This window comes from Hypomesus nipponensis, chromosome 13 (genome assembly GCF_054491055.1).
Source record: "Hypomesus nipponensis isolate SF chromosome 13, ASM5449105v1, whole genome shotgun sequence".
Classification (NCBI taxonomy): Eukaryota; Metazoa; Chordata; class Actinopteri; order Osmeriformes; family Osmeridae; genus Hypomesus; species Hypomesus nipponensis.
Window position 1 is genome coordinate 12,490,521 of NC_140373.1, and position 14,710 is coordinate 12,505,230.

The 14,710-nt window shown below is 52.3% G+C and overlaps 1 protein-coding gene across 1 annotated transcript in view; it reads right to left on the reverse strand.

Moving 5' to 3' along the window:
- dnah9 (dynein, axonemal, heavy chain 9) overlaps positions 1 to 14,710 on the reverse strand; it is a 95,171-nt gene that overhangs the window by 68,613 nt on the left and 11,848 nt on the right. The window contains exons 16-33 of the mRNA XM_084669842.1: positions 13,648 to 13,783; positions 12,716 to 12,912; positions 12,293 to 12,555; positions 12,026 to 12,187; positions 11,588 to 11,810; positions 10,700 to 10,866; positions 9,285 to 9,428; positions 8,436 to 8,595; positions 8,014 to 8,169; positions 7,572 to 7,704; positions 6,589 to 6,866; positions 6,084 to 6,214; positions 5,721 to 5,847; positions 4,199 to 4,351; positions 3,087 to 3,212; positions 2,530 to 2,769; positions 1,923 to 2,083; positions 386 to 542 (exon numbers count right to left, since the gene is read on the reverse strand). Of these exons, the coding sequence (XP_084525968.1) occupies positions 386 to 542; positions 1,923 to 2,083; positions 2,530 to 2,769; positions 3,087 to 3,212; positions 4,199 to 4,351; positions 5,721 to 5,847; positions 6,084 to 6,214; positions 6,589 to 6,866; positions 7,572 to 7,704; positions 8,014 to 8,169; positions 8,436 to 8,595; positions 9,285 to 9,428; positions 10,700 to 10,866; positions 11,588 to 11,810; positions 12,026 to 12,187; positions 12,293 to 12,555; positions 12,716 to 12,912; positions 13,648 to 13,783 (3,114 nt within the window). The remainder of the gene's footprint in view (positions 1 to 385; positions 543 to 1,922; positions 2,084 to 2,529; positions 2,770 to 3,086; positions 3,213 to 4,198; positions 4,352 to 5,720; positions 5,848 to 6,083; positions 6,215 to 6,588; positions 6,867 to 7,571; positions 7,705 to 8,013; positions 8,170 to 8,435; positions 8,596 to 9,284; positions 9,429 to 10,699; positions 10,867 to 11,587; positions 11,811 to 12,025; positions 12,188 to 12,292; positions 12,556 to 12,715; positions 12,913 to 13,647; positions 13,784 to 14,710) is intronic.

A 14,710-nucleotide genomic window follows, 5' to 3' on the forward strand; every position in this document is an offset into this window, starting at 1 on the left:
AACAAGCTGCATGAGAAGATTATGTTTACGTCTTCCTTGACCGCTCCTAACGCAGGGAGGTGTGTGTTTTTTGTGTGTGTGAGTGCGTGTGTGTGTGTGTGTGTGTGGGGAAGACAGAGAATGCAACATGAATACAGAAGGGGGTTTATGACATGGCTTAGCAAAGAAATAAGTGTTACCATCAGGGTTGAACTAATCTGCCTTCCTTCAAGGAGAGGGAGAAGGAGAGAGGATGGAGAAAAGGAAGGCGAGAGGAAGTAGTGGATGGAGAGAGGTAAGAAGGTGATGCCTGGTTAAATCCACACACACACACACCCACACACACACCCACACACACACACACCCACACACACACCCACACACACACACATACAGCACACAGTACCTTGTAGTCCATCTGCTCGGAGCAGTTGAACACATAGACCATAATGCCGAGCGCTCGGCCCAGGTCCTTGGTGGTCTCAGTCTTCCCAGTGCCAGCAGGGCCGGCTGGTGCCCCGCTCATGGTCAGGTGGAGAGACTGGGTCAGCGTGATGTAACATCTGAACAACACACCACAAGCACCATCCTCAATCCCCATCATCCGATCTGTCACCAACAATCCACAACCAATCAAAGCCTCACAGCAAACAACAACAACCATCCAAAGGAACCCTGAGTGGGTGGTGTGAGGAAGACTACCCGACCTTCCTCACCGCGCGGGCGGGCGCTTTTTGCGACGCGGGATAACCAGCTGTGTACCCAGCAGATGGTTCGAACATGATCGCGGTGTCGGGTATATACGGAACGAGCCGCGGAAGATTCCAGAAGACAAATGATTCCATCTGGGTGCCGTGCATCATCTCCTTGAAACGAGACCAGGAAGCAGTCTGTCTCTGGGACTGCGTGAACTCATCTCTGACTAACACAGAGACCACAGCCGGAGGAGGGAGAGGAGGAGGGGACCTTGTGATGACACAGTGACTAAAGAGCATGCCTAGATCCGCTCTTCATACATATTCACACTGTAACAACCTGAACGGCATAACATGAAACAGCTTGACAAAGAGACAGAGAGAGAGAGAGAGAGAGGGGAAGAGAGAAGAGAGACAGTAAGAGAGGGAAGGAGAAAGAGAGACAGAGAGGGAGGGGATGGAGAGAGGGCGAGAGAGACGGCGAGAGAAAGGAAACAGAGAGACAGCGGGAGAGAGAGGAAGACAAAGAAAGAGAGAGAGAGAGAGCAAGAGAGAGAGAGAGAGAGAGAGAGAGAGAGAGAGAGAGAGAGAGAGAGAGAGAGAGAGCGAGAGAGGATATATGAGTCCATGTGCCCGGTGTTTGCCGCTCCCGCCCTCTCCCACCATTGTCTCTGCTTTGTTGCAGCTTCACAGGGGACTGTGGTCAGCGGGACAGAGACCAGAGCGCCCGACACGGCTGTGTGAAGGCTTGATTTAAAGTCATGCAATCATCTCTGTGTGCTTTAAGGCTTTATCAGCCCTCATGCAGGCTGGCTGCCTCAGAAGAGCAGTTATCAAGGCTTCACTCTGGCTTTGTGGCAGAAAGTACAGTCATCTCTCATGGGTGCTGGTGGTGGGTGGATGATAAAGATGGAGAGGTACGGTGCAGAAAGACTTCTTCACCCTTCTCTCCCTCCATCTCTCCCCGCAGGCCCCACTTCCCGGTGTGCTTGGTCGTCAGAGAGGTGATGACCAATCACGAGACGGTTTACCTATCAGTCGCTGGTGTTGACCCACATGATACTTTACCCATCAATTCAGAAGTGTCTTGACCAATCACAACTTATTTCAGTAAGTTGTTTCAGTCAGGCGTGTGTTGTCCAACCACACCACCCCTTACATGTCAGTCAGAAGGGGTGCTGAACAGTCATTACATAACATACGTCAGTCATGAGCGTGTTGACCAATCACGACACGCTTGATCCTTACCTGTCAGTCAGAGGCGTGATGACCAATCGTGGGGTGTTTCCGAGGTACTCGTAGGAGTAGAGGAACTGGGCGTCGCAGATGTTGGCGAAGCAGTGCTTCTCTGTCTCTCCCCAGCGGTGACGCAGCTGAGACAGCCACACAAACGCCTGGGAGCTCTCCACCTGGGGGGGGGGAGGGAGAGGGAGGGAGGGAGGGGATTAATGAGAGAGAGAGAGAGAGAGAGAGAGAGAGAGAGAGAGAGAGAGAGAGAGAGAGAGAGAAAGGGGATTCATGAGAGAGAGAGAGAGAGAGAGAGAGAGAGAGAAGAGAGAAAGAGAGAGAGAGAGAGAGAGAGAGAGAGAGAGAGAGAGAGAGAGAGAGAGAGAGAGAGAGAGAGAGAGAGAGAGAGAGAGAGAGAGAGAGCGGCCGAGACACAAACCTCCCAGTTCTTTATTTCTCCCCCGTGAGCCTGTCAGCTGGCATGGCTGCCCATGCTAACACGCAGCCACATATCACAGCTGTTCCTCTCCAGAGTTACCAGGCACCGCTCACCTCCTGAGCGATGATCTCCCCCACCGCACCACAGGTGTTCCTGAGGGGAACCCCCGAGGAACCGCGCTCGGCTCACCTTCTGAGCGATGATCTTGGCCACCACGTCCCTGGCGTGCACGTCGATGGTGCAGATGGTCATGACCTTCTGCCGGTCGCCCGGCGACAGCTGTCCAATCAGCATGGAGATGAGGGTGTTGAGCTGCGACACCTGCTTCTTGTAGTAGTCCTTCATGGCGTTCTCGTAGCCCTCCTCCAGACGCGAGAACGACATGCCCACGTCCAGGGTCCACCAGATCTGGGTACAGGTGAGAGCCACCTGGGGAGAGACGAGGGGGGAGGGGGGGGGGGGTAAAGGAAATAAAAAGGAGATGGAGACAGAACAAAACAGACAGATAGAGCGAGAGACAGATAGACAGACAGAGAGACAGAGAGAGAGAGAGAGAGAGAGAGAGAGAGAGAGAGAGAGAAGAGAGAGAAAGAGAGAAAGAGAGAGAGATTGGAAAATGAATGGAAAAACAGAGGGAGGGAAAGATAGACAGACAGAGTATGAGAAAGAGAGAATCTTTTCGACACATGACATCACTGTGCTGCCGTGTGGTTGCCGGAGGCCTCCTGGGAGATGGAGTCCAGTACCTGAGCAGGGTAGTCAAACAGCCACTGTTCCCTCGGTTTGTCCTCGTACGCCATGACCGCCTCGGTCATCTCATGGCGAACGGTCGACCTCATGGTGTCCAGAATGCGGTTCAACCACACCTCAACCTTGAATCAACGTACAGACACACACAGATGGATTCCAAGCACGCAGACATGCACACACACACATTCAATATTATCCATATAACAGTTCCATAGAGGTGTACTGTAGGTCTACGCATAAATGTATGACCCTACATAATAATGATTTCCTATCGTTACACTTCTGACATCAGTAAAGCGTGTCTTGCAGTAGCAGATAAACACCATCCAGTATGTAGTTAAACATGGACATATTTACTATGGTATGATTTGTATGCAATATTTACTGTAGTATATACAATATTTACTATAACCCAAAGCTCGTCAGTCTTTGCTACTTGAGTGGTCAAGACCTCTCCATCGACTTAAAGCTTCTTGATGAATAGAGGGGGGGGGGGGCTTCACATTATATTATATTAAAATGTTCTTCACTTAGCAGACGCTGTTATAGAGAATCCAGGCAGGGATCCCACTCACTTTCCCTTTGAAAGACTAACAGGCAAACCAAGACCGGTGTTACCAACAGGGGAGGGAGGATAGAGAAACATAGAGAGAGAGAGAGAGAGAGAGAGAGAGGAGAGAGAGAGAGAGAGAGAGAGAGAGAGAGAGAGACAGAGAGAGAGAGAGCAAGAGAGAAATAAAGAGAGAGAGAGAGAGAGAGACAGAAATAAAGAGAGAGAGAGAGAGAGAGAGAGAGAGAGAAATAAAGAGAGAGAGAGAGAGAGAGAGAGACAGAAATAAAGAGAGAGAGAGACAGAAATAAAGAGAGAGAGAGATACAAGAGAGATACAGACAGAGCGAGAGAGAAACAGAGAGACAGAAAGAGACCAAGAGAGAGAGAGAGAGAGAGAGAGAGAGAGAGAGAGAGAGACAGACAGAAAAATGGAAAGACAGAAAAAGATCAAGAGAGAGAGAGATACAGACACAGAAAGAGATGCCGACAGAGAGATACAGACAGCCAGCTTCTCTCAGCGTGGTGGTCGTAGTGTGGGTCCAGTCTGGTCCAGTACCTGGCCAGTGCAGTCGCAGGGCAGGCTGAAGGGGACGTACTCGTCCTCTTTGCTGTACATGCCCAGGCCTGTCTTGGTGGCGCTGCCCTCTGCGTCCAGCTCAAACTCCATCCTGGCCATGTTGTCAAACAGCTTGGAGAGGTGCTTCTGGACCTGATGACACACGGGGCAGAGGCCAGAACAGCACATGACAATCCATCGCAGGAGGAGCCATCACAGGAGAACCCACCAGAGGAGAACCCCATGGAGGAAAACCCCCCGGGGCGAGAACCCACTAGAGGAGAACCCCATGGAGGAAAACCCCCCGGGGCGAGAACCCACTAGAGGAGAACGCCCTTGTGGAGAAGCCATCACAGGAGAAGCCATCACAGGAGAAGCCATCACAGGAGAAGCCATCACAGGAGAAGCCATCACAGGAGAAGCCATCACAGGAGAAGCCATCACAGGAGAAGCCATCACAGGAGAAGCCATCACAGGAGAAGCCATCACAGGAGAAGCCATCACAGGAGAAGCCATCACAGGAGAAGCCATCACAGGAGAAGCCATCACAGGAGAAGCCATCACAGGAGAAGCCATCACAGGAGAAGTCATCACAGGAGAAGCCATCACAGGAGAAGCCATCACAGGAGAAGCCATCACAGGAGAAGCCATCACAGGAGAAGCCATCACAGGAGAAGCCATCACAGGAGAAGCCATCACAGGAGAAGCCATCAGAGTAGAAGCCATCACAGGAGAAGTCATCACAGGAGAAGCCATCACAGGAGAAGCCATCACAGGAGAAGCCATCACAGGAGAAGCCATCACAGGAGAAGCCATCACAGGAGAAGCCATCACAGGAGAAGCCATCAGAGTGGAATCCACCAGATGACAACCCATCAGGAGCTTAAGAGTTGATCTGCTTCATTATACTGAAGTGGATTTAACAGTGGACTGACTGGTGAACATTAATTGAGTGTAGAAGTGGTCCTCAATGTCAGAGTGATTTATCTGTCAGTTGGGTGCTGCAGTAATTTATTTATATATATATATATATATATATATATATATATATATATATATATATATATATATATATATATATTTATACATATATATCCAAGGTGGGGCGATGTCCATTATGTTCTAGCAGCAGGTCTGTAGAATCACATGGAAATCTAGAAACAACAGTGCCCCAGGGTGGACAGCCTGTGTACTGCAAGAATAAGCATCACACTTTACCTTCCTTGAAACTAACATTGCTTAACACTTGACCGTGTGTGTGCCTGCATGGGCAAATGTGTCTGTGTGTAACTGTGAGTGTAAATGAATGTGTGTCTAAGTGTGTGTGTGTGTGTGTGTGTGTAAATGTACGTGTGTGCAAGGGTGTGTGTTTGTGTGTGCCTGCGTGTGTTAATGTGTGTGGCTGTGTGTGTGTGTGGCTGTGTGTGTGTGTGGCTGTGTGCGTGTGTGGCTGTGTGTGTGTGTGGCTGTGTGGCTGTGTGTGTGTGTGGCTGTGTGTGTGTGTGTGTGTGTGTGTGTGTACCTGGTGGGGGTTGGTACCGTTGGACAGGATGTCCAGTAGGTCGGCTGAGGAGATGAAGTAGAACCTGGGGAAGGCCAGTCGCTTGGTGTCCAGGTACTCTGCCAGGGCCTTCTCACACAGGGACAGTCTGCGCACACACGCACACACGCACCATGCACGCACGCACACACACAAACACACACAGGAGCTTCATGATTGTGTGGGTGCAGGGCAGGTGCAGTGTGTTTTTGCACACACACACACACCCCAAGACATATCGTCCCAACACACAGCACAACACCAAAACACCCCCCGCACCTCCCCAACACGTCCACACACCCCCCACCCCCCCCCCCACCCCTCCGGAGCGCTCCAGCTCCCCACCTGCTCTGGGCGTCCTCCAGCCTGCCGAGCAGGCCCGGCTTGCCGGTGGCTTCCACCACGTTGGGCGTCTCGTGGGCTGCGTTCGCCAGCTCTTTGAAATCGGCGTCGATCCCTTCGAAGCGCTTGGAGTCCTGCAGTTTTCAGGCCAGGGGATTAGGAGTCTTGGGGGGGCGGGGACTCACACGGACTTAATTAGAAACATCTGGGCCGCGGCACAGATGGGTATCATGGGGGGATATGACGGGGTGGTGGAATATTGTGATGAATGAAGTAGGGCCGCAAGACTTTGGTTGAGGAATCCTTAATTGGAGTGTCGGTTTGCAGGTGTATGTGGGTCTTTTTGTCGTCGTTGTTGTGTGTGTGTCTCTGTGTGTGTCTCTGTGTGTGTGTGTGCATATTCTGTATGTTTATTTCGTATTACGGGTGTGTGTGTGAGTGTGTCTATTCTGTAGGCCTGTGTGTGCGTGTGTGTGTGTGTGTGTGTGTGTGTGGGTGGGTGCGTGACCTCAGGCAGCTGGGAGCGGATGTCTTCCGACCCGATGAAGATGCTCTCCAGGTGGGACCAGGTCCTCTGCACCTCCAGCCACATGGAGATGACCGAGTCCGCCACCGACAGCTTGCGTTGCCACGACGACACGTCCTCCAGGAAGTGGGCGATGTACTTGGAGGACATGAGGTTCTGCAGCTGGACCTGGTTGTCCTCCAGGGTCTCGATCAGCTCCTCGTCGGAGCGCAGCAGGGGCACCTGGGTGCGGTGGTGAGGCTCGTACTGGAACTGCATCCCTGGAGGATCCAGACACACAGCCACCGGGATCAGCTGACTCCACACACACACACACACACACGCACACACACACACACATGGACACACACACACACACATGGACACACACACACACACACACACATGGACACACACACACACACACACACACATGGACACACATGGACACACACACACACATGGACATACACACACACACACACACATGGACACACACACACACACACACACATGGACACACACACACACACACACACACACACATGGACACACACACACACACACATGGACACACACACACACACACACACATGGACACACACACACACACACACATGGACATACACGTGGACTCCCAACACTTGTCCCCCATGCACACACTCCAACACGTACACCCACATCCAGCAAGCAAACGTAACACTTCTCTCCTGTGCACACACCCCCACTCAGCTCTCCACACACACACACACACACACACACATCCAACAAATGCAACACTTCCTCCCCTCACACACCCACACAGACACACACACACACATGCAGCCCCATTTTCTTTGTAGAAGCTCATGGGCTGCAGAGATAGATGAACACAGTCCATTCCTTGAGTCTTGATCTTCTATAAGCTGTATATCGGTGTTGCTTTCGATTGAAAATGAGTCTGCTAAACGAATAACAGAAAATGTCAACACGTTTCCAAGTCCCACCTGTCCAGGTGGAGTTGAGCTCTGACAGGACCTTCTCCATGCCCATCTCCTTGACAGCCTTGTCCACAATCCCCCTCACCTCCTCCTCAAAGCAGTGGAGGTTCAGCTCCAGGAGGTCAGCCAGGGTGGTGTCCTGTCAACAACACAGCCCCTCTGTCACCCTGACCTGCCCACAAGTCAGCCCTCTGCCACCCTGACCTGCCCTCACCATCCTCGTGACACATCATACAGCGCTTATATAGCATATAGCACATATAGTGCTTGTTGACTTCTGTCGATGGTAAGTACACACGTTTATGGCAGTTGAGCTGAAAGCTCCAACACACACACACAGACACACACACACAGTATAGCCACGCACACACAAAGACAAAATAGAGACAAAAGAATAAACCCGTGGCCATCCTAATCAGAAGGTGTCTATGGAGGTCGGGGTCAGAACCTGGTCCATGGTGAAGCGAACCCCCGTGGCAGACATGAGCTGGTGCCAGTGTCTGGCTCGTATGGCCGGGTTCTGGAGCTCCGCCACGGCCCGCAGCGACACCAGCAGGTTTTTCACCTGGCTGTCCAGACCTGAGAAGGCCTCCCAGGCCCGTACCTACAGGGGCGGGGGGGGGGGGCAGGGGTCAGAGGTCAAGGACAACACACAGGTCACTCAGGAGCAGAGGAGTAGTGGGAATACACTCACGACCTGTCCCGTTCTCCCCTCCTCCTCCTCTTCCATCTCTTCCTCCTCCTCCTCCACCTCCTCCTCCTCCTCCACCTCCTCCTCCTCCATCTCTTCCTCCCCGCCCCTCCTCCTGTCCTCTCCTGCGACCCCCCCCCTCCCTTCCCCTCTCCTCCATCCTCCCCTCCCCCATTCACCTCCTTGTCCAGGCCTCGGATGTCTTTCGAGAAGTGTTTGCACTCCATCTCCATGTCTTCCACGTTGATGTCCCTCCAGGGCGTGGTCCTCCAGGCGGCCATGCTGGAGTTGACGGCCGAGATCATGTCCCACAGCTCCTTCAGCAGCTGCACCTCCCGCCTGGGGGGAGGGGGGTTGGCGGGGCAGGGGGAGGGAGGAGGGAGGAGGGGAAGGGAGGGAGGGAGGGAGGGAGGGAGGGAGGGAGGGAGGGAGGGAGGGAGGGAGGGAGGGAGGGAGGGAGGGAGGGAGGGAGGGAGGGAGGGAGGGAGGGAGGGAGGGAGGGAGGGAGGGAGGGAGGGAGGAGAAAGGGAGGGATGGTATTGGTGGGGCACGGGGCGGGGCGGGGAGGGGGGGTTGAGGGAAGGCCAGGGGGAGAGGGTTTGGGGGTTAGGGGGCAGGGGAGGGGGTGAAGGCAGGGCGGGGAGAGGATGGGGGTGGGTGAGGGGGTGGAGGAGAAGGATAGTTAGATGAGATCAGAGCACCAGAGGATCACTGATTCTGATTTTAATTATGCATCAATTATACATCAGCTAGTCATTTTATATCATTGAATCACTGGCACCGTTTTCTCCACTGTTTATAAATTGTTAAAAGTATTGGAAATGCTCATTTGGAATCTCAACCACCTTGCTTGCCAGCAGCCTCAGCAGAATCTCAGCAGAAAAGCATGCTGTTTGGTGTGGAGCTAGGGTTCATATGTGTACAAGACGCATCCTAACAATTCTGTTGATACAGCAGATAACTAGTCCAAGGTCATGGTGGGAGAGTTGTGGAGAGAGGGGCGAGTCAGGGAGGGCGTTGTCTGGTACCTGCACTGTCTCAGCTGTCTGTAGTCAGGCACGGTGACCTCAAACAGGCTGGCGGACTCCACCAGGGCGGCCATGACACCCTCCTTCTCCTGGATCTGTCTGTGGGACGAATCCAGCATCTGGTACGGATGCTCACTGTCAAACCTGCCGAGAGCACACACGCACGCACACGCACACGACCCCCCCCACACACACACAATACGCACACGTTCCCGGAGACAAATACACACGCAGTCAGTCCACGTACACCATGTTGTCAGTGACTGCAGCGTTTTGGAATTGTCCAAGCTCCAACCGAGTTCCACACCGTGTTCTCAATCATGTCTGCCACCCACGACAACAGCATGACCTAGCCCTGACAGGAAGTACCCGTCACCCATGGCAACAGTAGGACCTAACCCTGACAGGAAGTGTCCGTCACCCAGCCAGGCCCACCGAGGAACAATTACCCAGTTACAATAACTCTCTCGACATTAACAAGGAAATAATCACCACGTTACGAGGGGCACAATTATGCGCATAACTGATGAGATCATTAGACGGCATGATGGAGAGCCCCCTACCTGTGAATTCATTAACATTATGTTAAGATTCAATTAGCCATGTCTAATGTGCTAGACTGTAGACTGCACTATGCGCTGTCAGAGAGATGTGTGAAAATGGTGGCCCTTTCAATAGCTTGTCTTCACAACAGTATCCAATGACTGGATGAGAAAGGCTTGTACTCCACCCAATTAAAAACCCAGTTTCAGCTCCACCAGTAACAGTGTTGTAGCTCTACCCTGTAAGTGTTTCAGCGCTGCCCAGTAAGTGTTTCAGCTCTACCTATTAACAGTGTTTCAGCTCTACCCAATAAGTGTTTCAGCGCTGCCCAGTAAGTGTTTCAGCTCTACCTATTAACAGTGGTTCAGCTCTACCCTGTAAGTGTTTCAGTTCTACCTAGTAACAGTGTTTCAGCTCTACCCAATAAGTGTTTCAGCTCTACCCAGTAAGTGTTTCAGCTCTACCGAGTAACAGTGTTTCAGCTCTACCCAGTACGTGTTTCACCACCCAGTAACAGTGCTTCAGCTCTACCCAGTAAGTGTTTCTGCTCTACCCAGTACGTGTTTCACCACCCAGTAACAGTGCTTCAGCTCTACCCAGTAAGTGTTTCTGCTCTACCCAGTACGTGTTTCACCAGCCAGTAACAGTGCTTCAGCTCTACCCAGTAAGTGTTTCTGCTCTACCCAGTACGTATTTCACCACCCAGTAACAGTGCTTCAGCTCTACCCAGTAAGTGTTTCTGCTCTACCCAGTACGTGTTTCACCAGCCAGTAACAGTGTTTCAGCTCCACCAGGAAGTGTTTCTGATCTACCCAGTACGTGTTTCACCACCCAGTAACAGTGTTTCAGCTCCACCAGTAACAGCGTTTCACCTGAACGGTCCATGTTTGCGGAAGTGCTCTCTGAAGGCGTGCTGCTCCACGTCGAAGGAGGCACATTTCCTGCGCAGGCCAGCCACCTCACTGGCCTGCAGCGGAGCCACCTGCTGCTTCACAAGCACCGCCTGCTTCTTCACGTTGGTCCACTTCTCTGGCAGCTCCTGCGCAGGAAAACACACAAACTTGAACTCGAGACACACACACATGCAAAGACACATACATGCAGACACACACATACACACACTCACACACATGCTGTAGGATATTATGGAGAGGGAGACAGCATTTTGTAAATTAGACAGCTAACAGAAGTGGGGTAAAAAGTGGTGGAGAAGACGCTGAAGTCTTGCAACCATGGTGTTTAGCTTTTCATTTCGGGCGATAATCCAAAGTAAAAATACCATTGTCTTTTTGTCGAGGAAACCATGGCGATGCTAACTTCTGGGTTGGCCTACATGAATGTGTCCTCCAAACAACACTCTATATAAGGTATGGCTGCAATGTGTTAGTGGTCATTGCTAACAGGAGCCGATTTGCGACATCACATGCTAGCAGTGGCTAGCTAGCCAGCTAGGCACTAGTGGTACTTTTCACCACAAAATATATCATATTCCCATAACCATGCTACAGAACTTTCCAGAAAACAATAGCAACGGTTCCAGTGGGAGGACTGAGAGTGGGTACAATAATAAATAGGGCTTTAAAATGTGACTTTTCATGTCAGATAATAAGTGTCCCTTGCCGATTGCGAGCATACCAACCCCAACAATATGCTGTGTATGTCTGAGATAACGACGCCTGGCTGACAGCAAGCACGCTCGTGACGAGCCGAGCTGAGGCAGAGCAGCCCCACACGCCCCAGGGTCCCTGCCTCCCACAGACCTCCAGCTGTTGGTAGACGGTGTGGGGAAGCTCCTGCTCGTAGGTCTTCAGCAGGGCGATGGTGTGCTGCAGGGGCTCAAACATCTCGTCCGTGGAGGCCTGGCGATCCTTCACGGCCAGCAGCTGGCCCATGACCCCCACCAGGCCGACGTAGTCCCCCTCCTCCACCCGGCGGCCCAGGCCCGCCTCCGCCACCGAGATGAACTCCGCCAGGTCTGACAGGCTGGGGGGGGGGGGGGGGGGGGGGGAAGGGGGGGGGGAGGGGGGGGGGGGGGGGGGATATATTGATGTTAGGTCTGTGTGTCGCTATGAAGTGGCAGGAAGAGGAGCTAAGGCTGTCTGCAGATGCCCACGTTGTTTGTGTTTGTAGATGGACGTTTGTGTGTGTGTGTGTGTGTGTGTGTATGCGTGAGGGCCGGACATCGCGAGTCAGCACACCTGTTTGTGACGTGGTCTATGAGGTGCTGCTTGAACATGAAGCTCCACTTCTTCACGGTGTTCAACAGGGCGCTCTTGAACGCTCGTCCGTCCACCCTCATCCAGCCGTGGAACACACACACGGGCTCCAGAGCCTGCACCTCCTCATAGATCCTCTCATACCTGCAGGGGCCACAGTCGAGAATGAACACACACATACACCCACGAACACACACACATGCATTCACACACACTCACACACACACACACTGTTACAACTAGACCCACCCATCCACTTGCTCTCGGTAGGTGTCCAGTGTAGGGGGTCTCTCTGTGACCCCCCCCTCTGCTTGACCCTCGATCTCCTGATGGGTCAGAATGTGGCCGTACAACAGGAACTGGCGCATGACCTCCTTCCTGTCGTCGACGTAGAGGTACGCGTAGCGCTCCAGAGTGTTCCGGAACTCGCAGCAGGTTGCCATGACGGCCTGGACGCGTTCCATGAGAAGCTGACGCATGTCTGCCAGGTCGGCCATGTCCTCGATGTCAGCCTGGAGACCAAGGAAAACACAAGTGAGTGTGTGTGCCCGTGTGTGTGTGTGTTATCTATGTGTGCCCGTGTGTGTGTGGCTGCCCATGTGGTGTGTGTGTGCCCATGAGTGTGTGTGTATATATATGTGTGTGTGTGTGCTGGTGTGTGTGTTGCCGTACCTGGTAGTGAGGGAAGGGGCTGTGCTGGGCCAGGCGAGGCACCAGGGAGGATGTCCGGTACGTGTCGTTCACCAGACTCTCCACCAGGTCGTAGAAGCCGTCGCCACAGCCAAAGTCCAGGGACGGCTTGAACACCATGTCAGGAACATGCAGATCCAACTGGACCTCAAACAGGGGAGCTACACCTGCTCTGGGGTCTGAGGAGGGGAGGAGAGAACGGGGGAGGATAGGAGAGGAGGGGAGGAGAGGAGAGGAGAGGAGAGGAGAGGAGAGGAGAGGAGAGGAGAGAGAGAGGAGAGGAGAGGGGAGGGGAGGGGAGGGGAGGGGAGGGGAGGGGAGGGGAGGGGAGGGGAGGGGAGGGGAGGGGAGGGGAGAGGAGAGGAGAGGAGAGGAGAGGAGAGGAGAGGAGAGGAGAGGAGAGGAGAGGAGAGGAGAGGAGAGGAGGAGAGGAGGAGAGGAAAGGAGAGGATGGGAGGAGGGGAGAGGATGAAGTGGAGGAGAAAGGAGGGGAGGAGAGGAGAGAGGTGACAAGATGAGACAACATGAGACTAGATGAGATGACATAATCAGGGTTCTGTGCTGCTGTGAGTTTTGGTTCTAATTCAGTTTATTTAATCAATTCTGTATATGTCTCTCATTAAAATGGTGGTACACATAGTACTATCTCACTGATGTTGCTACAGTGTTAGGATGTGTGAAATACCACATAACCACAATTTTTATCAACAATGTTTGCTAATAGCTAACCTGGCTAGCTTAACAGCAAGCAAGGGCAAAGGTTTTCCTTGGGAAGTCTATCTTGCTTTCCGACTTTGGACACTGGAACACAATCAACTTGGGTGAACTCAGCTATGACGTTATTCTGAGTTCTGACTTCCGGGACCACTGGAACACAGTATAAGACCAGGCCCTGTAAGGGTTCCTTACGGTACCTGTGTTCTCCAAGAAGAATTTGAGGGAGCATTCAACGCTGTTGAAGAAGCCGTCTAGGACCATGTCATCGATATACTCCACGTAGACCTTCCAGTCCTCCGATGACGCATCTGCTCTGAACAGCTCCAGGTTGCTCTGGAGAGAGGGAGGGAGGGAGAGGGAGAGAGAGAGAGAGAGAGAGAGAGAGAGAGAGAGAGAGAGAGAGAAAGAAAAGAAAGAAAAATGGAGGAAAAGAGAGACAGAGAGTGGGGGAGAGAGAGGACAGCAGAGAGAGCGATAGTGGGGGAGTGGGAGAGAGAAAGTGGAAAGGAGAAGAGGAAGGGAGAGAGTGGCAGGGAGAATAGTGGAGGAAGGAAGAGAGAAAAATGCAGTGAGGCATCGGAGGGAAAGACAGATAGAGATTTTAGACTTTCAACAGTGTTTATTGGGCATGTACCCACCAGTTACACCACCCTGGACCTTAGAAAGCCTACTTAATCACATTGATGCAGGATATTGTGCCAGAATGAACACAAAAAAACGAAGCAGTAGAGGCCTCTCCCTGTTAACTGTGCACAAGGCACCCCTCTACCCCTGCACAGCAATAAAACTCCACCAGAAAGAGAGAGAGAAAACGAGAGAGACTCAGGTAGAGGGAAGACCAGAGAGAGACTTATGGCGACCATTTGGAAAGATGAAATTAGGCAATCAATTATTAACACCTCGTTGTTAAACTTCTGTCAGGACAAGAATATGAGAGACATTATTTGTCTTCGGAATGTCTGCTCCACTCATCTTTCAATTCCCCCCAGGGATCAATAAAGAACTACTCTGTTCCACTGCGCTCTGGTCTACTCCTCACTACCTTACTCTGCTCTGTTATACTTTGCTGTATTCTACCTTGCCCTTCTCTACTCTACCCTGCTCTACTCTACCCTGCTCTACTCTACTCTGCTGTATTCTACTCTGCTCTGCTCTACTGTACTCTACTCTACTCTGCTCTGCTCTACTCTACTCTACTCTGCTCTGCTCTGCTCTGCTCTGCTCTACTCTGCTGTATTCTACTCTGCTCTACTCTACTGT